Source organism: Moschus berezovskii, chromosome 5, assembly GCF_049115385.1.
Source record: "Moschus berezovskii isolate FMDL1 chromosome 5, NW_MosBer_1.0, whole genome shotgun sequence".
Classification (NCBI taxonomy): Eukaryota; Metazoa; Chordata; class Mammalia; order Artiodactyla; family Moschidae; genus Moschus; species Moschus berezovskii.
Window position 1 is genome coordinate 76,303,120 of NC_142464.1, and position 24,498 is coordinate 76,327,617.

The 24,498-nt window shown below is 39.6% G+C and overlaps 1 protein-coding gene across 2 annotated transcripts in view; it reads left to right on the forward strand.

Annotated features, from left to right (window-relative positions):
• The window catches only part of SLAIN2 (SLAIN family member 2), an 84,549-nt gene that overhangs the window by 21,338 nt on the left and 38,713 nt on the right, over positions 1-24,498 (forward strand). For both annotated transcript variants that reach the window (XM_055434131.2, XM_055434133.2), the window contains exons 2-3: positions 15,319-15,467; positions 21,764-21,928. In XM_055434131.2, coding sequence (XP_055290106.1) covers positions 15,319-15,467; positions 21,764-21,928 — 314 coding nt within the window. The remainder of the gene's footprint in view (positions 1-15,318; positions 15,468-21,763; positions 21,929-24,498) is intronic.

The window sequence follows — 24,498 nt, forward strand, 5'->3', positions numbered from 1 at the left end:
ACAGTCTAGGGAATTCTCCAGGCCAGAATACTGGAGTGGGATCTTCCCAACCCAGAGATCGAACCCAGGTCTCCCTCATTGCAGGCTGATTCTTTACCAGCTTCCAACAGTGGGTACAGATAGATCAAAGGGTATTTCTTGCTTCTATTTCTGAATCAAAAAGTGCGGGGAAAAGAATGAGTGACTGATTTGAGTAGGATGAAGCAAAGCCTGTGAAGATAGAAGTTTGTTAGGGAACAAGTAAGAAAGTTGGCTTAAAACTCAACATTCAGAAAACTAAGATCATGGCATCTGGTCCCATCACTTTATGGCAGATGGGGAAACAATGGAAACAGTGAGGGTTTATTTTTTGGGGCTCCAAAATCACTGCAGATGGTGAGTGTAGCTATGAAATTAAAAGACATTTGCTCCTTGGAAGAAAAACTGTGACCAGCCTAGACAGCATATTAAAAAGCAGAGACATTACCAACAAAGCTCTGTCTAGTCAAAGCTATGGTTTTTCCAGTAGTCATGTATGGATGTGAGAGTTGGACTATAAAGAAAGTTGAACGCTGAAGAATTGATTCTTTTGAACTGTGATGTTGGAGAAGACTCTTGAGAGTCTCTTGGGCTGCAAGGAGATCCAACCAGTCAATCCTAAAGGAAATCAGTTCTTGGTGTTCATTGAAAGGCCTGATGCTTAAACCAAAACTCCAATACTTTGGCCACCTGATGTGAAGAACTGACTCACTGGAAAAGACCCTGATGCTGGGATGGATTGGGGGCAGGAGGAGAAGGGGATGACAGGATGAGATGGTTGGATGGCATCACCGACATGATGTATATGAGTTTGAGTAGGCTCTGGGAGTTGGTGTTGGACAGGGAAGCCTGGCATGCTGCAGTCCATGGGATCACAAAGAGTCAGACAGGACTGAGCAACTGAACTGAAGAAAGCTGAATCATTGGGTAGGAGACCATACTGTGGATGATCTCTGAAATCTAGGAGGAGGTTTATGAGTGTTGGAATATCTTTAACAAAATGGTGTTTTGAAAAGAGTAGTGTGGCAGTAGTATGTGGGTGGGAACAGGAGATGTAGGTATCTCTGTGTGCTAGAAAGCCATCTGATCTTTACCCACCTCTTGGGTCCAGAAACACATAGCAAAACTGGAATTCAAATCAAAGTACTGAGTCCATGGTGATGGTCTTTCCATTTCATCCCAACCACTTATAATTGATTGCAAAAAAACAGTCATTTCAAGCTAAATGATTTAAGATCAGATTTAGAAAACATTTGTGTGCTTAGTTGCTCAGTCGTGTTTGACTCTTTGCGATCCCATGGACTGTAGCCTGCCAGACTCCTCTGTCCTTGGGGATTCTCCAAGCATGAATACTGAAGTGGGTTGCCATGCCCCCCTCCCGAGGATCTTCCCAAACCAGGGATCAAATCCAGGTCTCCTGTGTTGCAGGTGGATTCTTTACTGTCTGAACCACCAGGGAAACCCTATAAAAGTAATATCAAAATGATATTTTTAAGCAGTATAGATGTTTTGTATCTACATTGCTTATAAGAAAGTTAATTTACATTGCTTAAAAATAGCATTTTGATCTTACTTTCTTATATGAGAGAACTGATACTTTGGACCACATACTTCTATGTTGTGAGGGCTGTCTTGTGTATTGTACGATGTCTAACAACACCCCTGGCCAGGCAGAAGTGTCATACGTTGCCAGACGTTTCCTGGGGGCAAAATCACCCCAAGTATTGACTGAAGCATACTTACAGTGTCTGCTTAACCAGAAATATTTAGTGCTGTCTTGCAGGAGTAAGTAACTGGTTTAGTAACTTTGCTTCATACACGTTTCTAAGTCATAAAATAGTAATATTCTGAACATTAGGAAAAACTACTGTGTGCCAGGCAGTTATCTTTGGGAATAAGAGTGGGCCATAAGAGATGATATGAATATTTCTGGCCGTAAGATGCTTTTAGTTGTCTATGACAGAGAGTTAAATATATATAACTTGTATGTATACATACAACTGCAGGCTTGAACAGTAGAGGACTAGATTGGGTTTTCTGTCCAGGACATTGTTAAATACTTTCCCCCATCCCCCTAAAATGTGTTTTATGCATTCTAACCATCTTGGTGTACAGTACACTTTAATAATAAGGAACCCTCACATACTCACTCCTATCTTTCTATATCTATCTTTTCAAAAGAAAAAGAGAAGAGAATGTCTGGACTGGCCTTAATGTTAACTTTAGTTCTAAAAGCAGAGTATAATGTATTACTGTTCCTGCTCTGTCATGTAACATAAAGATATTAGCACTGTAATTACCTAATATTTTAGGCTAGCCTATTGTTGAGGTTAAATCCTTATATTTGAATATATGTTTATCTTAATATATATATTTTGATTTCTTCTATTCCTATTTGATTTGTGTTTTCACAAAGTGGACAAAATATTCTAATTTTACAATAATTCAAAAATCTATTTTCAGAACCTGTAGGAATACTGCAAATAGGAGATTCTCTGAGCAGACAGTTGTTTAGTGTTTATTGTGTTGATAAATCTTTGTTACCAGTGTTTAGTAAATTCTAACTTGTTGCTTTCACATGTTTTCTCAGATATTTCTGCAAAAACCTTCCCAATACTAAGAAAAATGTATATTAATTTTAAAAACCTAAGCTTGGTTGACAAACCATTAAACGTTAGTATACATTATTATTGGGCTTCCCTGGTGGCTTAGACAGTAAAGAATCTGCCTGCAGTGCAGGAGACCTGGGTTCAATCCCTGGGTCGGGAAGATCCCCTGGAGAAGGGAATAGCAACCCACTCCAGTATTCTTGCCTGGAGAATCCCATGGACAGAGAGCCTGGTGAGCTACAGTCCATGGGGTTGCAAAGAGTTGGACATCACTGAGCAACTGACGCACACACACATAACAGTATTATTTAGGATTCGAAGGGCATATCATTTGCTAAAAGTTAAGACTTTCTAGGTGTAAGAACCATGGTTTCTTAAACAGCTGAAGTCTTGTTTAAGGCATTTCACAGATAAAATTAGCTGTTGACAAAATACTCTGAAGAGAATCAATATGAACCACACACACATTTCATGCAATATATAGATGTGATACATGCTGTTGCTACAATTTGCAGCATCTGGTATAGTTTGAGCCTTCCAGTCTTCCTGATGTCTTTTCTCAAAAAGAAACAACTCATTTTCTGATTGCTGCACTCCCAGTTGAACTCGTTGTTACTGTTGTTTCCAGCAGTACATGATTGTTCTTCAGCACTAGATATTGTCTTTTTAAAGAAGTAATTTCCAGCCTCAGTTTTGTGGCATCCCAAGGAATATCAAAATTGTTTTTATTTTCTTAAAATTAAAAAACCCACACCATACCAAAATGAGAATCAAGAGACTCATGAAATGAAAATGGAAGCATAGCATGTCACTGTCCAGAAGTTTGAGATTTACTGCTTTTCTTCAGTCTGTTCTACTGCTCTGCCATTTTTTGATTCACCATGTTGTGTTTTGCTGACATACTAGCAATTTATATCTGTATTCTACCCTGCAGCTAATGCCATTTTGGGGCTTGTACACTGTTCTAAGACTATATTAATGAATTTGCCTTGCAAATAATTACCACTGGTCAGTTCAGTTGCTCAGTCGTGTCCGACTCTTTGTGCCCCCATGAATCACAGCACGCCAGGCCTCCCTGTCCATCACCAACTCCTGGAGTTCACTCAAACTCATGTCCATCGAGTCGGTGATGCCATCCAGCCATCTCCTTCTCTGTCATCCCCTTCTCTTCCTGCCCCCAATCCCTCCCAGCATCAGAGTCTTTTCCAGTGAGTCAACTCTTCAAATGAGGTGGCCAAAGTATTGGAGTTTCAGCTTTAGCATCAGTCCTTCCAATGAACACCCAGGATTGATCTCCTTTAGAATGGACTGGTTGGAACTCCTTTCAGTACAAGGGACTCTCAAGAGTCTTCTCCCACATCACAGTTCAAAAGCATCAATTCTTCGGCGCTCAGCTTTCTTCACAGTCCAACTCTCACATCCATACATGACCACGGGAAAAACCATAGCCTTGACTAGACGGACCTTGGTTGGCAAAGGAATGTCTCTGCTTTTTAATATGCTGTCTAGGTGGGCCCTTTATTAGTGCCTTGTCTTTTTACTCTGAGTAGGAAGTTTTTGCAGCATGTGGTAGGCAGAATTCTAAAGATGCCCCTCACCCCCACCATTCTTGTCCCCTGGTTATTTAACATTAACCTAAACACTGCTGGGTGGAGAAGGCAATGGCACCCCACTCCAGTACTCTTGCCTGGAAAATCCCGTAGACGGAGGAGCCTGGTGGGCTGCAGTCCATGGGGTCGCTAAGAGTCAGACACGACTGAGTGACTTCACTTTCCCTTTTCCCTTTCATGAACTGGAGAAGGAAATGGCAACCCACTCCAGTGTTCTTGCCTGGAGAATCCCAGTGACGGTGGAGCTTGGTGGGCTAAGAGTCAGACACAACTGAAGTGACTTAGCAGCAGCAGCAGCAGGTTGGTCATAACTTTCCTTCCAAGGAGTAAGCGTCTTTTAATTTCATGGCTGCAGTCAGCATCCGCAATGATTTTGGAGCCCAAAAAAATAAAGTCTGACACTGTTTCCACTGTTTCCCCATCTATTTCCCATGAAGTGATGGGACCACATGCCATGATCTTAGTTTTCTGAATGTTGAGCTTCAAGCCAACTTTTTCACTCTCCTCTTTCACTTTCATCAAGAAGCTTTTGAGTTCCTCTTCACTTTCTGCCATAAGGGCGGTGTCATCTGCATATCTGAGGTTATTGTTATTTCTCCCAGCAATCTTGATTCCAGCTTGTGCTTCTTCCAGCCCAGCGTTCCTCATGATGTACTCTGCATAGAAGTTAAATAAGCAGGGTGACAATATACAGCCTTGACATACTCCTTTTCCTATTTGGAACCAGTCTGTTGTTCCATGTCCAGTTCTAACTGTTGCTTCCTGACCTGCATACAGGTTTCTCAAGAGGCAGGTCAGGTGGTCTGGTATTCCCATCTCTTTCAGAATTTTCCAGTTTATTGTGATCGACACAGTCAAAGGCTTTGGCATAGTCAGTGAAGCAGAAATAGATGTTTTTCTGGAACTGTCTTGCTTTTTCCATGATGCAGCAGACGTTGGCAATTTGATCTCTGGTTCCTATGCAAATTTCAAAAAGACTTTTATTGTTTATAAACTGAAGATGCTTTTCTTCAATTACATAATTACATATAAACGGAAGATAGTTTCTTCAGTTACATTGTGATTTTTTCCCTTTTAATAGTAGGATCAATTACAACTTTATCGTGGTTCATAGGGCTTAGAAGCGGAGAAGGCAATGGCAAGCCACTCCAGTACTCTTGCCTAGAAAATCCCATGGACGGCGGAGCCTGGTAGGCTGCAGTCCATGGGGTCGCTATGAGTCAGACATGACTGAGCGACTTCACTTTCACTTTCACACATTGGAGAAGGAAATGGCAACCTACTCCAGTGTTCTTGCCTGGAGAATCCCAGGGATGGGGGAGCCTGGTGGGCTTCCGTCTATGGGGTCGCACAGAGTCGGACACGACTGAAGTGACTTAGCAGCAGCAGGGCTTAGAAGAAACTGGGGAACAGCAGAAGGCCATTAGGATGATTACTATATTGAAGTCTTTACAAGTATCTTTTGCACTTTTTAAAGTAGTGGTATTAGTTGGAAAAATATGATAGTTAAGAGCAATTGTTCTCAAGCAGTCATGGTTTTGCTACTTAACAGCTATGTCACCTTTGGCAAGTCATTTATCTCACTGTGTTTTAGTGACCTCATTTATAAAACAGGGATTATAATAGTACCTATCTCATAAGAGCTGTGCTTTCATGGTGGCTTGGTGGTAAAGAATTCACCTGCCATTGCAGGATATGTGGATTCAGTCCCTGGGTTGGGAAGACCACCTGAAGAAGGAAATGGCAACCCACTTCAGTATTCTTGCCTGGGAAATCCCGTGATCAGAGGAGCCTAGTGGGCTACAGTCCATGTGGTTGCAAAAGAGTCAGACATGACTTAGCAACTAAACAAGAGCAACACAATCCCAATAGTTTTATTAAATTATATTTAGATGTGGTAGGACAAAAAAATCTTGGGCTTCCCACATGGCACAGTGGTAAAGAATATGCCTGCCAATGCAGGAGACACAAGAGATGCAGGTTCTGTTCCGAGGTCAGGAAGTCCTCCTGGAATAGGAAATGGTAGCCTATTCCAGTATTTCTTGCCTGAGAAATTCCATGGACAGAGTAGCCTGGCGGGCTACAGTCCATGGGGTCGAAAAGAGTTGGACACAACTGAGCAACTAGCACTTTCAGTTCAGTTCAGTCGCTCAGTGGTGTCCGACTCTTTGCGACCCCATGAATCACAGCACGCCAGGCCTCCCTGTCCATCACCAACTCCCGGAGTTCACTCAGACTCATGTCCATCGAGTTGGTGATGCCATCCATCCACCTCATTCTCTGTTGTCCTCGTCTCCTCCCACCCCCAATCCCTCCCAGCATCAGAGTCTTTTCCAGTGAGTCAGCTCATCGCATGAGGTGGCCAAAGTATTGGACTTTCAGTTTTAGCATCAGTCCTTCCCATGAACACCCAGGATTGATCTCCTCTAGAATGGACTGGTTGGATTCAGGATCAAATACTTAATAGTCTGGAAATGTCATTACTATTGCAGGGAATATATATTGAGCTTTGTGAGGAAAGAGGCTCCAATCTTTTTCTTTGAGTATGCCTTACTCAGTAAATAGAGAAGGATGATTTTGAGGTAGTCAAATCTGATTTTCCTTAGCTTGTAAAAGTTTTCACACCAATCTGCAGTTTTCCAGTAACAATTTTAATACAGCTTTTATTTTTACTTTAAGTTAAATCTTAACTTTATTAGCCTACTTTCAGCTGACTGCAACATGAAAAGTGATTATTGTGGTTATCTTAAATTCAGCAAAGTATGTCCAGTCTCCCATCTTACCCCCATCTTTTAATTATGTGTCTGCTATGTGTACGTATAGAAAAGTCAGGAGAAACCTACTGCAAACTGTAAATATTAATAACTTCAGAGGACAGAATTGGTAGAGGGAAGATTATTATCACTTCTTTGTTGTTGTTCAGTCGTTAAGTCATATTTGACTGTCTGAGACTCCGTGGACTACATGCAGCACACCAGACTTCCCTATCCTTCACCATCTCCCAGAGTTTGCTCAGACTCACGTCCATTGAGTCAGCGAAGCCATCCAACCATCTCATCCTCTGTCGTCCCCTTCTCCTCTTGCCTTCACTATTTCCCAGCATCAGGGTCTTTCCAGTGAGTCGGCTCTTAGCATCAGGTGGCCAAAGTGTTGGAGCTTCAGCATCAGTCCTTCCAATGACTATTCAGGGTTGATTTCCTTTAGCATGGACTGATTTGATCTCTTTGCTGTCCAAGGGACTCTCAAGAGTCTTCTCCAGCACCACAGTTTGAAAGCATAAGTTCTTTGGCACTCAGCCTTCTTCCAACTCTGACATCTGTACATGACTACTGGAAAAACCATAGCTTTGACTATACAGACCTTTCTGGCTAAGTAATGTCTCCTTTTTCATCTGTCTAAATTTGTCATAGCTTTACTTCCAAGGAACAAGCGTTTTTTAATTTCTTGGCTGCAGTCACTGTCCACAATCAGTTCAGTACAGTCGCTCAGTTATGTGCGACTCTTTGCAACCCCATGGACTGCAGCACATCAGGCTTCCCTGTCCATCACCAATTCCTGGAGCCTAGTCAAGCTCATGTCTGTCACGTCGGTGATGCCATCCAACCTTCTCATCCTCTGCCGTCCCCTTCTCCTCCCGCCTTCAATCTTTCCCAGCATCAGGGTCTTTTCCAGTGAGTCAGTTCTTTGCATCAGGTGGCCAAAGTATTGGAGCTTCAGCATCAGTCCTTCCAATGAATATTCAGAACTGATTTCCTTTAGGATGGACTGATTTGATCTCCTTGCAGTCCAAGGGACTCTCAAGAGTCTTCTCCAACACCACAGTTCAAAAGCATCAATTCTTCGGCGCTCAGCTTTCTATATAGTCCAGCTCTCACATACGTACGTGACTACTAGAAAAACCACAGCTTTAACTAGATGGACCTATGTTGGCAAAGTAATGTCTCTGCTTTTTAATATGCTGTCTAGGTTGGTCATAGCTTTTCTTCCAAGGAGCAAGCGTCTTTTAATTTCATGGCTTCAGTTACCGTCTGCAGTGATTTTGGGGCCCCCCCAAAATAAAACGTCTCTCACTGTTTCCATTGTTTCCCCATCTATTTGCTATGAAGTGATGGGACCGAATGCCATGATCTTAGTTTTCTGAAAGTTGTAAAAACATTTTTTTTTTTAAGTTTTTGAAAAAAACCTAAGTTTTAAATTTAAGCCAACTTTTTAAGTTTTAAGCCAAGTTTTTCACTCTCCTCTTTCACTTTTATCAAGAGACTCTTTAGTTTCTCTTCGCTTTCTGCCATAAGGGTGGTGTCATCTGCATATCTGAGGTTATTGACATTTCTCCCGGCAGTCTTGATGCCAGCTTGTGCTTTATCCTGCCCAGCGTTTCTCGTGATGCATAGAAGTTAAATAAGCAGGGTGACAATATACAGCCTTGACGTTCTCCTTTCCCGATTTGGAACCAGTCTTGTTCTACATCCAGTTCTAGTTGTTGCTTCTGGACCTGCATGCAGATTTCTCAAGAGGCAGGTAAGGTAGTCTGGTATTCCCATATCTTGAAGAATTTTCCACAGTTTGTTGTGATCCACGCAGTCAAAGGCTTTGGCATAGTCAGTAAAGCAGAAGTAGCTGTTTTTCTGGAACTCTTGCTTTTTTTGATGATCCAGTGGGTGTTGGCAATTTGATCTCTGGTTTCTCTGCCTTTTCTAAATCCATCTGGAACATCTTGAAGTTCATGGTTCACGTACTGCTGAAACCTGGCTTAGAGAATTTTGAGCATTACTTGCTAATGTGAGAGATGAGTGTAACTGTGTGGTAGTTTGAGCATTTTTTGGCATTGTCTTTCTTTGTGATTGGAATGAAAACTGACCTTTTCCAGTCCTATGGCCACTGCTGAGTTTTCCAGATTTTTGGCATATTGAGTGCAGCACTTTAATAGCATCATCTTTTAGGATTTGAAATAGCTCAGCTGTAATTCCATCACCTCCACTCTTTTTGTTCGTAGTGATGCTTCCAAGCCACTTGACTTTGCATTCCAGGATGTCTGGCTCTAGATGAGTGATCATAGCATCATGGTTATGTGGGTCATGAAGATATTTTTTGTATACTGTCCACAATATATATTTCTAAATATATTACTAAAATTTTTACTTTTCCAAAATAGCTATATTCTTAGATTTTTTTTTTAATCACAAGTCATATTATACAGGCATGTGTGATGTATGGGTCAAAATATGATTTGTAATGATCAGTTTCTTAATATTCATATTGTTAGTATTCATATTCTTACATCTTTATTAGTTCTTTTTTAGCAATATACATAAATTACATTTAATGGTGTTTAATTCCTTTGTATTGATTATTCTAAGGGAAAATGCAATATCTTGAAAGGCCAATTATTTCTAACAGATTTTTTAATGCCTTTCCTAAAATAGCATATTAAAAAGCAGAGACATTACTTTGCCAACCAAGGTCCGTCTAGTCAAGGCTATGGTTTTTCCAGTGGTCATGTATGCATGTGAGAGTTCGACTGTGAAGAAAGCTGAGTGATGAAAAATTGATGCTTTTGAATTGTGGTGTTGGAGAAGACTCTTGAGAGTCCCTTGGACTGCAAGGAGATCCAACCAGTCCATTCTAAAGGAGATCAATCCTGGGTGTTCATTGGAAGGACTGCTACTGAAGCTTAAACTCCAATACTTTGGCCACCTCATTTGAAGAGTTGACTCACTGGAAAAGACTCTGATGCTGGGAGGGATTGGGGGTGGGAGGAGAAGGGGACAACAGAGAATGAGATGGCTAGATGGCATCACCGACTCAATGGAGGTGAGTGTGAGTGAACTCCGGGAGTTGGTGATGGACAGGGAGGCCTGGCGTGCTGTGATTCATGGGTTCGCAAAGAGTCGGACATGACTGAGCAACTGAACTGAACTGAAGATAGAATTTACATAAAATTTACCTGTTTGTAGCAGTATTGAATTATTTCCAGCATGTTTACAGAGTAGTACAACCATGGCTATAATCTTGGTTTAGAATATTTTCAGTATCCCCCAAAGAATTCTTGTACCCATTAGCAGTCAGTACCCATTTCTCTTTCCCCATCCCTTCTCCTATCCCTGCTGCTAAGTCACTTCAGACGTGTCCAACTCTGTGCGACCCCATAGATGGCAGCCCACCAGGCTCCCTTGTCCCTGGGATTCTCCAGGCAAGAACACTGGAGTGGGTTGCCATTTCCTTCTCCATCTCCTATCCCTAGGCAACCTCTAATCTACTTTCCGTCTCATAGGTTTGCCTATTCTAGACATTCCATATGAATGTTATCATGGAGTATGTGGTCTTTTGTGGCTGACTTCTTTAACTTAGTTTAGTATTTCTGAGGTTTATCCATGTTTAGTGTTTTTATTGCTGCTAAGTTTTTAACAGGTCTCTCTTCAACTTATAAATACCAACTCAGAAACTTCAGACAGGACAAAAATGAATAAAGTAAGTTTCTTGTAATTCAAAGAAGGTTAGAGGTGGAATTTTCTTTTTGGTGGGCCATGTCTGTTACTGCTGCTGCTAAGTCGCTTCAGTCGTGTCCGACTCTCCGCGACCCCAGAGACGGCAGTCCACCAGGCTCCCCTGTCCCTGGGATTCTCCAGGCAAGAACACTGGAGTGGGTTGCCATTTCCTTCTCCAGTTCATGAAAGGGAAAAGGGAAAGTGAAGTCACTCAGTCGTGTCTGACTCTTAGCGACCCCATGGACTGCAGCCCACCAGGCTCCTCCGTCTACGGGATTTTCCAGGCAAGAGTACTGGAGTGGGGTGCCATTGCCTTCTCCGGGGCCATGTCTAAGTGGATGCAAAGATGCTTTGTTAAAACACCTTTCTTCACTATGTAGTACACAGAGGAGCACCTAATATAGTCTTATGAAAGATACTAAAGGAAGGTTCCCTTGAAGAAGTGACATTTAAGCTGAGTTTCAGTAGAAAGTAGTAATGGGCTGGCTGAAGTTGGACAAGGGGAAGGTAAGGTAAGCCCAAAGTGGAGTTGAGCAAGGAGAACAGCATATGCAGATGACCTAGAAGCAAAAGTATTGGGCTTTCAAGACTAGAAATTAGTACCATATGGCTGTTATTTAGATTGGAGTGATGGAGGAGGGTGAGAAATGTAGCTTAAAAAAAAAAGGTACTACAACGGTTAGATGATTGTTGTGTCTCAAGGGTCATGGGAGCTGTGCTTTGGGAAAGACTATAAGGCAAAAGGAAACTGGCATGGTGACTTCCCTGGTCGTCCAGTGGTTAGGAATCCGCCTCCCAGTGCAGGGGACGCGGGTTTGATACCTGGTCCAGGAGGATCCCGAATGCTGCAGAGCAATGGAGCCCATGAGCCACAACTGCTGCAGTCCACGCTCCTAGAACCCGTGCTGCAAAATAAGAGAAGCCACCACAGAGAGAAGCCCCTGCACCACAAAGAGAAACTCCCACTCGCTGCAACCAGAGAGTGCACATCACGGCACATTGACCCAGTGCAGCCCGTAAATAACTGCATAGAATGTTTAGTAGAGTCATATTAATAGAGTCATATTTTAGAAAACAGTTCACCTGCAGTATATGGAATGAATTGGAAGGGAGCAAGAGCAGAGATTTTAAAAAAAAAAAAGCTTTTCTTTTTCAGAATCCTTTTGTCTATTCTGTATCTTTACATTTTCATGTAACTTTTAGAATCAGGCTGTCCATTTCTATAAAAATGCCTGATGATATATTTTAGGGATTGTGTTAATTCTGCTGATCAATTTGGAAGGATTGACATGTTAATGTTGAGTCTTCAGATCTGTGAACATGGTGCATCTCTCCCATTTATTTAAGGCTGCTTTAATTTCTCTCAGCAATGTTTTATTGTTTTCAGTGTACAACTCTTGCAGTTCATTTTGTTAAATTTATTCCTAAGTATTCTTTTTGATGCTGTTGTGAATGGAATTGTTTATTTCATGTTTGAATTCTTCATTGATACATAGAAGTACAGTTTTCTGCGGAGGGAGAGCTGTTGATTTTATATCCTGTGACCTTGCTAAATCTAGTTGATTTTGTTTGCTTTCAGTAGATTCTACAAAGGATTTTTTATGTACAGGATCATATTGTCTGTGAATAAAGACAATTTTACTTTTTCTTTCCCACATGGATACCTTGAATTTCTTTTTCTTGGCATGTTGCACTGGCTAGATACTCCAGTACCACATTGGATAAAGATGATTATACTGTACATCCTTAACTGTGTTCCCAGTCTTCAGAGAAGCATTCAGTCTTTCACTGTTAGATCTGTTTTTTGAAAGATTTTGTATAGGATTGGCATTATTTTTCTTTAGTGTTGATAAAATTAATAAGTGAGGGCATCTGGGCCTGGACTTTTCTTTGCAGGGAGATTCCTCATTACTAATTCAATTTCTTTTTATAATCTCTTCAAAGTCTCAATTTTTTCTTGAATCCCAGTTGATAACTTGTATCTTTTTAGAAATTTATCTGTCATACCTCTTTTGTTGGCATAAAGTTGTTTGTGATATTCCTTACAATTCTTTTAGTATAGGTAGCAGTAGCAGCTCTTTCTTTCAGACTTTGATTTGTAGCAGTGCCAACTCTTTCTTTTAGACTTTGGTAATTCACATGAAGGAAGCCATACACACAAAACACACATTGAATGATTTCATTTATATGAAATATCTAGAAAAGGACATGGAGCTGAAAGCACATTAGTTAATGCCTAGGGCTTGAGGTAGAAACAGGAAAGGGGTTTCTTTTTAGGGTGATATAAATTAATTCTAAAATTACATGGTGATGGTGGTTGGAATAACTGAGTACTAAATTTATCAAATTATACAATGGATTTTACGGTACAGAGATTACACAGGTTGATTTTATGGTATGTAAATTACATCTTGAAAAAGTTGTTCTTTTTTTTTTTTTAAAGTTGTGAGGTACTTTTAACATCTTAAAAATACAGAAACTACTATAAGCTAAATGAATAAAGCATCAATAATTCAGAATCTATTAAAACATTATGATCTCCCGTATACCACATGAATGGTAGCATTCCTATTTTTGTTAGTGGCACTGTAATACTTTTAGTCACAAAAAGCTAAAAACTGTAGAACAATTTTGGATTCCTCCATCTTTTTTATTTCCTACCCTCATCATTAATTTGTCACCAAGTCCTGCTGATCCTACTGTATAAACGACTTTTCTCCCTACAGATCCTATGTTTAATCCCCTTATTGGCAATAGAGAATGCTCTTGCCTTCTATTAACAGATAAGAGGTAATGTTGCAAACCATCTATTCCTCAAGTGATGGAAAGGGGAAAACTGATTCAGTAACCCTTATGTGTGCAGACTATCTTCTGCCACTCTGTTCTCTTATATCAGTGTCCCATCACTAAAATGATCCCTAAAAATAAAACACTTTGGCCTGTATGATATTGGCACCAAATTATTTTTTAGTCAGGGAAACTTTGGTTGACATTTCATAGTACTTTTAAACCTGCCAGAGGACACATAAGCTGTATTGTATGCAGCATGTAACTGAATGCCTCTTTAGCAAAACCAAGTATTTCCCTAACCCTAAATTTTAAAGAAAACCCCAAACAAAAGTGCTTGCAGTAATTATACGTATTATCTCCTTTGCTCATCTCTTGCAAACACATAGACTTCTTTAAAATAACTGTTTGCCTACTGAAAACATTTTTTTCACTCTGATGCTTTTGAATTTCTTACATAATAATACATAGTTTAATCAAGAGAGACTGCATTCTGATGGACACAGCCAATTTATTGATGGCTAATATAATTTACAGTAGGTTGAGATGATCAAGTTTTCACTTGTCATTAAAACTTGGAAAGTGTTACTTCATTACCCTGTTTCTGTTAAAATTAAGTCATAGAGGCCCAGTGAGGGAGCTGAACTTTCACCTCCGTCCTGCATCAACAAGACAAGGAAGCAGTGGGAGGTGGGGCCCTTCGTCTCCCTTTCCCCATCCTCCTTGTGTCAGTAGGACCCAAGAAAGGAGCTGATTTTACATCCCATCCATTGGAAGTGTAATAATTTTGTTTACATCATAGATTTCACCTAAAGTGCCTTAATTTGGAAACCACTCTGGTTAGAGTCCAATTAACTTCACATTTTTCCTATAAAGTCACATTTGAAATGAACATCAGTTGATACGATCTGAACTCATTTGAGGAAAAACAAATCAAGTAGGCTTCCCTTGTAGCTCAGTCGGTGAAGAATCTGCCTGCAGTGCAGGAGACCAGGGTTCAATCCCTGGGTCAGGAAGATCCCCTGGAGAAGGAAATGGCAACCCACTCCAGTATCCTTGCCTGGAAAATATCATGGACAGAGGAGCCTGGTGGGCTGTAGTCCATGGGGTCCCAAAGAGTTGGGCACGACTGAGCAACTAACACTTACTTAGGAAATTAAAGTACACCTGTTTGCTGTCTTCTCACCTTTTTGTTTTTATATACCTTCTCCAGGAACTCATAAAATATGTCTTCTTTCTGCTTTACTGAAACTGAAGTAATTTAGTAAATTGGATCATATTGTTACTAAGGATTTTTTAAATTATTGCTTTTATCTAATGTGCCATCATTTGAAAAGAGGGCTACAGAGGGGCAACTGCTTAAGTAAAAGGAATGAATTGCTAATGATAAATTATCTTGTGGTTTGTGGTAGGAAGGGAACTGGGAATTGGAAAACAAGGTATTTATCTGCCTTCTAGGCAAGACCTAATGATATGGTTATGTTAGGGAGTTAAGAACTGCTGAAAACAGAATAAACTATTGTAAAAACATGTTTCCTCATAGTTCTTGAATGAGAGTAAAAGAGAAATAAGACACACTTTAGGACTGGACAGTTGGCTTCCTTTGAGTTCACTTAATAGTTGAGATTTGGGTTTATATTGATGATTATAATGTTTTCTTCCTTTGTAGAAAGTAGATGTGGGTGATTTAAAAATACTCCATTTTTTACTTCTCATCCCCCGGTTTAAATCTGTTCAAAAGATCCCTTATTTTATAACCTTGTGTTTAGTAACTAACATTAGTCTTTTTTGTTTTTTGTTTTCTCCTAGGCTATATTCATCACCAAAGAAAAAACTTACACCAATGCAGAAATCGGTTAGTCCTTTAGTTTGGTGCAGGCAAGTTTTGGATTACCCAAGTCCTGATGTTGAATGTGCTAAAAAGTCTCTTATCCACAAACTTGATCAAACTATGTCAGGTATGTCTGTAATTTTACTTGTAAATTCACCCCTTTGCTTTCTTTAATCAAAAAACAGATAAATGTTGAATGGTATATTTTTAGGAAGGCAGTTCCTTGCTTGGTGGTGTTTTTCAGATCACTTTGTGCATGCTGTTGTGAGGGTTTGCCATATGCACATAATCCTGTTCTGTTATTTACTTAATAAAATCTCTGACTATTTATTTAGCTTCATTCTAAAAAATATCTGTGAAATAATGGATTTTATGACAAGTTTTTTTTCTAATATAAGCTAAAACAAATGATTATTTTTAAAAATGTTTTGTCTGGTATCATCTGAAATCATCTCACCAGCCTCAGGGAAATTCTGATGTGATACACAGAATCAGATGAAGAACCTTAGAGACCTCCTTCTCACTCTGTCACTTAGTTGCTTGTGACCCTGCGAATTATTTAACTCCGTGAGCTCAGTTTTCTTATAAGAATGATGAAACATTATAAGCGTTATTTAAGGATTAAATGATAATGTTTATGAAAGAACCTTGCATGTTTTTCTGACTCATGGTAGTGATTAGTAAATGTATTCATGCCTATTGTCTTTTTGTTTGCTTTGTTTTTTATCTGGCATTTTAGGTTTAAATGCTTTTATACCCTGTTGTTAATAGCATTCACGAAGCTAATAAAATATATTTATCCCTATTTATGGCATTTAATGTAGCATACTGGTGTGTTGGAAATATAGGAAAAATATTATTGACTCTTTCTTGGAATTATGTCAGTCTCTTAAGAATATCAGTTTCCAGGAATTCCCTGGATGTCCAGTGATCAATAGTGCTTTCACTGCTGGTGCCTGGGTTCAGTTGCCATTCAGAAAACTAAGATCCCGTGATTCGCCTGGCATGGCCAAAAAAACAAAAACAAAAGAAGACCAAAAAAAGTAATAGTTTCCAGGAAAACTCATGTAGTAAAAGATTGATGCATGATTACTAATTTGGAATAGATTTTTGTTTTTTGTTTTGTGTTTACTTGGTAGCTATGTCCTTAAGATTACTTTTTTTGGCTTTATTGTTGAAGTACATGCTCTTTTTTTCAGGGTGTAAGTTGCAAGTGGTCGGGGAGGCATGGGGAATGTACACAGTTAAACTGGCATACAGTAAAGTGTAGTTTGTCTGTAACAAGCAATGGTTATTATAAGAAAATAATGTATGGGATAGACATAGTGGAGAAAACCAAAGCTGTTACACTTCATAAGTAGCAATTGGAGTGAGTAGCTTTTTGCTTTATTATGACAAAGTTATTAAAGATAGTAGGAGCCTGTAAGAGAAGCTGTTACTCTTGAACTGAAACTAGGTGTAATAAAGTACTGGATCTGCTTAACAATCCAGATCTTAAAACTGTGTGCACAGAGCAGTAGCTATAACTGTATATATTTAAAGGAACAATAATTTGGCTGTTTCAAGTTTGACACTTATAGTCCTAAACCTCTCTTTTCCCAGGTTGGAGGGAAGATAGTTTTTCAAATGTATTTTTTGATAAGGCACATCTTCCTAGAAACTTAGCTGTTGTATTCCAGCACAACAGTTTCTGCTCCTTCACACTCAGCTTCTCTTCAGTGAACTACCATGTATTCCTAAGACATTCTTTTCTTGTTTGTTTTTTAATGAAAATGCATTATCTTTTTTACCCTGTCGTAAACACTCCCTACTCTTCAAGAAAATTAGAAATTCCAAGGGAACATTTCATGCAAAGATGGGCTCGACAAAGGACAGAAATGGTATGGACCTAACAGAAGCAGAAGATATTAAGAAGAGGTGGCAAGAATACACAGAAGAACTGTACAAAAAAGATCTTCACGACCAAGATAGTCACGATAACGTGATTACTGACCTAGAGCCAGACATCTTGGAATGTGAAGTCAAGTGGGCGTTAGAAAGCATCACTACGAACAAAGCTAGTGGAGGTGATGGAATTCCAGTTGAGCTATTTCAAATCTTGAAAGATGATGCTGTGAAAGTGCTGCACTCAATATGCCAGCAAATTTGGAAAACTCAGCAGTGGCCACAGGACTGGAAAAGGTCAGTCTTCATTCCAAGCCCAAAGAAAGGCAATGCCAAAGAATGCTCAAACTACCGCACAATTGCACTCATCTCACACGCTAGTAAAGTCATGCTCAAAATTCTCCAAGCCAGGCTTCAGCAATATGTGAACCGTGAACTCCCAGATGTTCAAGCTGGTTTTAGAAAAGGCAGAGGCACCAGAGATCAAGTTGCCAACATCCGCTGGATCATGGAGAAAGCAAGAGAGTTCCAGGAAAACATCTATTTCTGCTTCATTGACTATGCCAAAGCCTTTGACTGTGTGGATCACAATAAACTGTGGAAAATTCTGAAAGAGGTGGGAATACCAGACCACCTGACCTGTCTCTTGAGAAACCTGTATGCAGGTCAGGAAGCAACAGTCAGAACTGGACATGGAACAAGAGACTGGTTCCAAATAGGAAAAGGAGTACGTCAAGGCTGTATATTGTCACCTTGCTTATTTAACTTATATGCAGAGCACATCATGAGGAACGCTGGGCTGGATGAAGCACAATCTGGAATCAAGATTGCCGGGAGAAATATCAATAACCTCAGATATGCAGATGACACTGCCCTTATGGCAGAAAGTGAAGAGGAACTCAAAAGCCTCTTGATGAAAGTAAAAGAGGAGAGTGAAAAGGTTGGCTTGAAGCTCAACATTCAGAAAACAAAGATCATGGCATCTGGTCCCATCACTTCATGGGAAATAGATGGAAAAACAGTGGAAACAGTGTCAGACTTTATTTTTTTGGGCTCCAAAATCACTGCAGATGCTGATTGCAGCCATGAAATTAAAAGACGCTTACTCCTTGGAAGGAAAGTTATGACCAACCTAGATAGCATATTAAAAAGCAGAGACATTACTTTGCCAACCAAGGTCCATCTAGTCAAGGCTATGGTTTTTCCCATGGTCATGTATGGATGTGAGAGTTGGACTGTGAAGAAAGCTGATCGCCGAAGAATTGATGCTTTTGAACTGTGGTGCTGGAGAAGACTCTTGAGAGTCCCTTGGACTGCAAGGAGATCCAACCAGTCCATTCTAAAGGAGATCAATCCTGGGTGTTCATTGGAAGGACTGATGCTAAAGCTGAAACTCCAATACTTTGGCCACCTCATGTGACGAGTTGACTCACTGGAAAAGACTCTGATGCTGGGAAAGGTTGGGGGCGGGAGGAGACGGGGACGACAGAGAATGAGCTGGCTGGATAGCATCACCAACTCGATGGACATGAGTTTGAGTGAACTCCGGGAGTTGGTGATGGACAGGGAGGCCTGGCGTGCTGTGATTCATGGGGTCGCGGAGAGTCAAACACAACTGAGCGACTGAACTGAACAGTTTTCTTTTCAGTCTTTAAGTTTCTCCCTTCTCTGTTCTCCACCCATCTTTTTTTGTTGTTGTTGTTTTTTTTGGTGATAAGACTTATTTAACATAAAATTCCCCCCTTCAACTATTTTTAAATGTACAGTTCAGTGGCATTAAGTGCATTCACATTGCCGTTGCCTCTATCTCTAGAACGTTTTGTCATCCCAGACTATATTAGAGTGGAGAAGGCCAAAAGTGAACATAGGATGGTTTTGAGGAGGGTTGATAATGATAGCTGAGCAGTGTGTGTTGGGGGAAAGGGTCACAGTTGAGATGAAAAGGTGTGAAAGGAAAAAGGAATAAGCCAAATATGAGGAAATGGGGGAGAAGAAAGTATTGGCATTGATTTCTGTGTTTCCAGCTAGTGTGATAGGGTAAATGTTGTTAACCATTCTGTGATAAGGACCGCAGACATAAAATTTGTTTTAGCTCAAAAAGAATGAGTTTGGATTTGGACATGAATTAGTTTTGAGAATGAAAATGAGAAAAGAATGAGTTGGTTTTGGGGTACATTTGCCATACCTTCAGGGGAGACATTAAGTGGGCAGTGTATATGAGACTGAAGCTCATGAAAACTTAGGCTTAGAGATATAAGTAATGGGGATTTGAGTAATACAGATACTAACTAATGTTGTGAGTATGATTGAAATTTCTCAAGAAAAAGAAAGTTAAAATTAGAGTTGAGAACTTGCAGTGCTGGTAATTAAATAAATAACCAAATAGAGAATATGCTTCAAAGGAAATCAGAGTAAAGAGGAAGGAATGAACACCCCTATTTCTGCTCAGGTTGCTATATTGAGATCAGGCTATGTACTACATACTCAATATGTTTAGTGGTGTCTTGTCTCACGGTGAATGTGTATAAAACTATACTACTGACCAGCTTACTGTACCATCCAGCTTAACAGAAAACATGCTTGCCTCCTCTCAAAACCAGTGTTCTGCCTGTAAGCAAACCAGAAACTTCAGAACCATCTTATTTTTTTTTTCCCTTTAGTAATCCTTTCTAGGTTTTAATATTTATCCCTTCCTTTTTCTGGTCACCTTTATTAACTAGTTCAGTCTAATCTATTTAACATTAGGATTTCCACCATTTATTTTTCCTGTGCTGATTAGATCACAGTACTCTTGCTCAGAAGTCCCTAATGGCATTATCATTGCTACTGGACACGTTTCAAACTCCTAAGCATGGCATTCCAGGCCTCCTGTGACCTGGCCCCAGCTGGTTTTTCTTGTTTTGTCCCTCATCGTGTACTTTACCTTTCTAGATTACTCACTGTTATTCCCTGAACACAGTATGCATTTTCACAACACAGCTTTAGTTTGTTATAAACACAGATGAAACCATATACTTTGCTCAGTTCTAGTGTCCTATCAAATTACTGCTCATCCATTTAAGATTGCTCCACTGCCTCTTCCAAAAAGCCTTACCTATTTTCTGTCGGTTGTAATGAATTACTCCTATCTCATCATTTCCATTAGCCTCTTTGCACTTTTTTGATAGTACTCATTTCATTTTGCCTTGAAATCATTGTTTTTTCTCCCTGCACTACTTGGCGATAGGCCTGTTGAGAAAAAGTACCATGTCACATTTGTGTATGTATTCTATATCGTACTTCGGTAATGGTCATAAATATGAATAAATGGTAGATTTTAGAATAGAGTGAAGGAAAGAAAAAAATGCTTTTAAATATGTATTTATTTGGCTGGCTGTGTTGGGTCTCAGTTGCAGCACACGGGATCTTTCTTGAATCATGTGGGATCTTTCGTTGCGGCACACAGATTCTCCAGTTGTGGTGTGCGGGCTCAGTAGTTGCGGCATGTGGGCTTAGTTGCCCCACAGCATGTGAAATCTTCTCAGACCAGGGATCAAACCTGTGTACCCTGCATTGCGAGGTGGCTTCTTAACCACTGGGTCACAAGGAAAGTGCCCCCCAAAATATTTTAAGTATTAATTTTTCTTACATGTAATTGCACTTGAGATCTTTCATACTACTTTTATAATTTTATATACATAGCACAGATGTTTTACCTTTTTCTAGCAGAAGTATTCTCCTTGGCCCAGAAAATGAGAGTGGGGGGAACTTTTTTTCTTTTTAAAAAAGAATTCTTGCATGTTTGACTTTAATATGGCCTAAATATTCAATGGACTTCCCTGGTGGCTCAGACAGTAAAGCGTCTGCCTACAGTGTGGGAGGCCCGGGTTCAGTCTTTGGGTCGGGAAGATCTCCTGGAGAAGGAAATGGCAACCCACTCCGATATTCTTGCCTGGAGAAACCCATGGACGGAGGAGCCTGGTAGGCTACAGTCCATGGGGTTGCAAAGAGTCGGACACAACTGAGTGACTTCACTTTCACTACATGGTCAATATTGTTTTATTTCTTCTAAATCCAAACTTAGGAAAGGCTATGTTTAAAACTCATTGTTTCATAGTTGTTGTTATTAGCAATATGTATTCAAAAAATGAGAAAATACAAATTGCTTTTATATTCATTTTATTTTTAAATGCCATTCAGGGTTGATACAGTGGAACTAAACTTTCCAATAAGGCAGAAGTAACTTAATTTAGTAGTTAATAATTTATTGAGGAGATATTCTTCCTGTGGTATTATTGGGTTAGCCAAAAAGTTTGTATGGGTTTTTCTGTAACATCTTAAAGTATTTTTGTTTGATGTGGCTCCTGTTTTATTTGCGTAACAAAATTTAAGATAGTGGAGATACTTTGTTGGGATTATTAATGTGATATAACCCCCCACTGTAGAAATGTTTCTGTATTTAAATTGAGATAATGAATTACTGAATTGCCTAACAGGAAATTTTTTGAAATGTTACTAGCCTTTTGTTTAATTTGATTTTTTCTCTTGTCATTAACGCAGCTCTCAAGAGGCAGAATTTGTATAATAATCCTTTCAACTCCGTCAGTTATACAAGTCCTTACAGTCCAAATGCCAGTAGCCCATACAGTAGTGGTTTCAATTCTCCATCCTCAACCCCGGTGCGACCTCCTATTGTCAAACAGCTAATACTTCCTGGAAATTCAGGTAAGGAGAAATGAATTGAAGTAATTAAGAAATAGTTTTTATCTTACTGCCCTGCCTCAGAAAATAATTTATTCATCAGTAGCTCAAGTTCTTTTATTTATGAAACCTCCAACTGATTAGAGAAGATACTGTCAAGGAGCTACTTACACCAGGTAGTGCTGTACTGGGCACCAGGGATACAGATAAGCCAGGATACATCCAGTTTTCTTTAGCATGTTTGTAAAATTTTTTTAGTGTGGCTTGATTAAATAGGGTCATAAGTTTTATTCTCTTAACAAATGCTTGCTTGGGTTGTAAAAGCTACAGTTAAATAGGAATTTTAATGAGCTTTGATATTGCACTTTAATAATAATATTAGATTGGGGGCGGGAGGAGACAGGGATGACAGAGAATGAGATGGCTGGATGGCATCACCGACTCGATGGACATGAATTTGAGTGAACTCCGGGAGTTGGTGATGGACAGGGAGGCCTGGCGTGCTGTGATTCATGGGGTCGCGGAGAGTCAGACATGACTGAGCGACTGAACTGAACTGAATTGAGACTGTATATGAATGTGCCAAGGGAGTGTTTAGAGCCATGAAGGGTATAGGAGAGGGATAGATTGCTATAACTGAGGAAAGGATGTTCTGTGTGGTTCCATGACTGAGACTGTTATTCTCAGTTGCTTACTGTTCTTTAGATTTCACCCATTCAGTTACTCTTATTACTGCTATTGTTTTGATTAATTATTATAGCTCCCTTAAAAAGTATTAATCACCTCAAACTTTTGACCTGTGTACTTGCCAGTTTCATCACTTACTGATCCTGCTCTTTGCTCTGTACATAGGTTGTTAGTTGCTGCTTATTTCACCCATGACTGTTGTACTAAAAAGTTTGATCTGCCATATTTGTTTAATATTTTTTTAAAATATTAAAAAATTTTATTCAGGTACTCTTTGAGACTGACCTTGTAGTACCTTTCCTATTATGTGCACTATACTCTTTGATAATATTAGCTATGTTTTATATTCTTCTTGCTCTTTTTATGTGCCATTCATGTTAGAGCTGACTCTTAACGGTGAAAAATTCAGGAAACAAGAATTTAAAATACATCTGTGTTAGAAATATTAGTAATAGTGTTGGGATTTTTCAGTTCTTCATTGGAAGTTGATCTGATGAAAGCATTTCCTTAGAAAGAAGTTATTAGGTTGGTGCAAAAGTAATTGCGGTTTTGCATTGTTGAACTTTGCTGTTTGGTATTGGAATAGATTCTTAATAAATGTGATTATGTTGTAACATTATTTTAATGCACATTTCCCACTTTATGTTTTTTTTTTGCTAATGACTTACTACTTGCTGCGTATTTTATGTTTATTTTAGACTATGGAAATGATGATTAACAAAAAGCAAATTCAAGCAGTTTTCTTATTCGAGTTCAAAAGGGGTTGTAAGGCAGAAAAACATCAACTACGTATTTGGCCCAGGAACTGCTAACGAACATACAGGGCAGTGGTGATTCGAGAAATTTTGCAAAGGAGATAAGAGCCTTGAAGATGAGGGGTGGAGTGGCCAGCCACCGGAAGTTGACAGCGACCAATTGAGAGGGTCACTGAAGCTGATCCTCTTTACAGCTACATGAGAAGTTGCCAAAGAACTCAACGTTGACCATTCTATGGTCATTTGACCTTCAAAGCAAATTGAAAGGTGAAAAAGCATGATAAGTGGGTGCCTCATGAGCTGACCGCAAATCAAAAAAATCATCCTTTTGAAGTGTTGTCTTCTCTAATTCTCCGTAACAACAATGAACCATTTCATGATCGGACTGTGACGTGCGGTGAAAAGTGGATTTTATATGACAGCCGGCAGCAACCAGCTCGTATTTGGACTGAGAAGACACTTCAAAGCTCTTCGCAAAGCCAGACTGGCACCAGAAAAGGTCATGGTCACTGTTTGGTGGTCTGTTGCCTGTCTGATCCACTACAGCTTTTTGAATCCTAGTGAAACCATTACCCCTGAGAAGTATGTTTAGCAAATCGATGAGATGCACTGAAAACTGCAATGCCTGCAGCTGGTGGTCAGCAGAATGGGTCCAGTTCTTCTCCATGACAACACCGAACCACATGTCATACAAGCAGCACTTCAAAAATTGAATGAATTGGGCTACAAAGTTTTACCTCATCCACTGTATTCACCTGACCTCTCGCTAACTGACTACCACTTCTTCAAGCATCTCAACAGCTTTTTGCAGGGGAAATGCTTCCACAACCAGCAGGAGGCAGAAAATGCTTTCTAAGAGTTCATCAAACCCCAGAGCACAGATTTTTATGCTACAGGGATAAACAGACTTATTTCTGTGTCAATCGTAATTGTTCCTATTTTGATTAATAAAGATGTATTTGAGCCTAGTTATAATGATTTAAAATTCACGGTCCAAAATTGCATTTACTTTTTCACCAGCCTAATAAGACTCTTTTGGATATGTATGGCCTTTATATTCCTCTGAGCTGTCTTCTATCCTCCTTTGGTTTATAGTGATAAAATGTGTTTTTTAATCCAGTCATTTCCTTCATCCTATCTTTGTGCTTCACT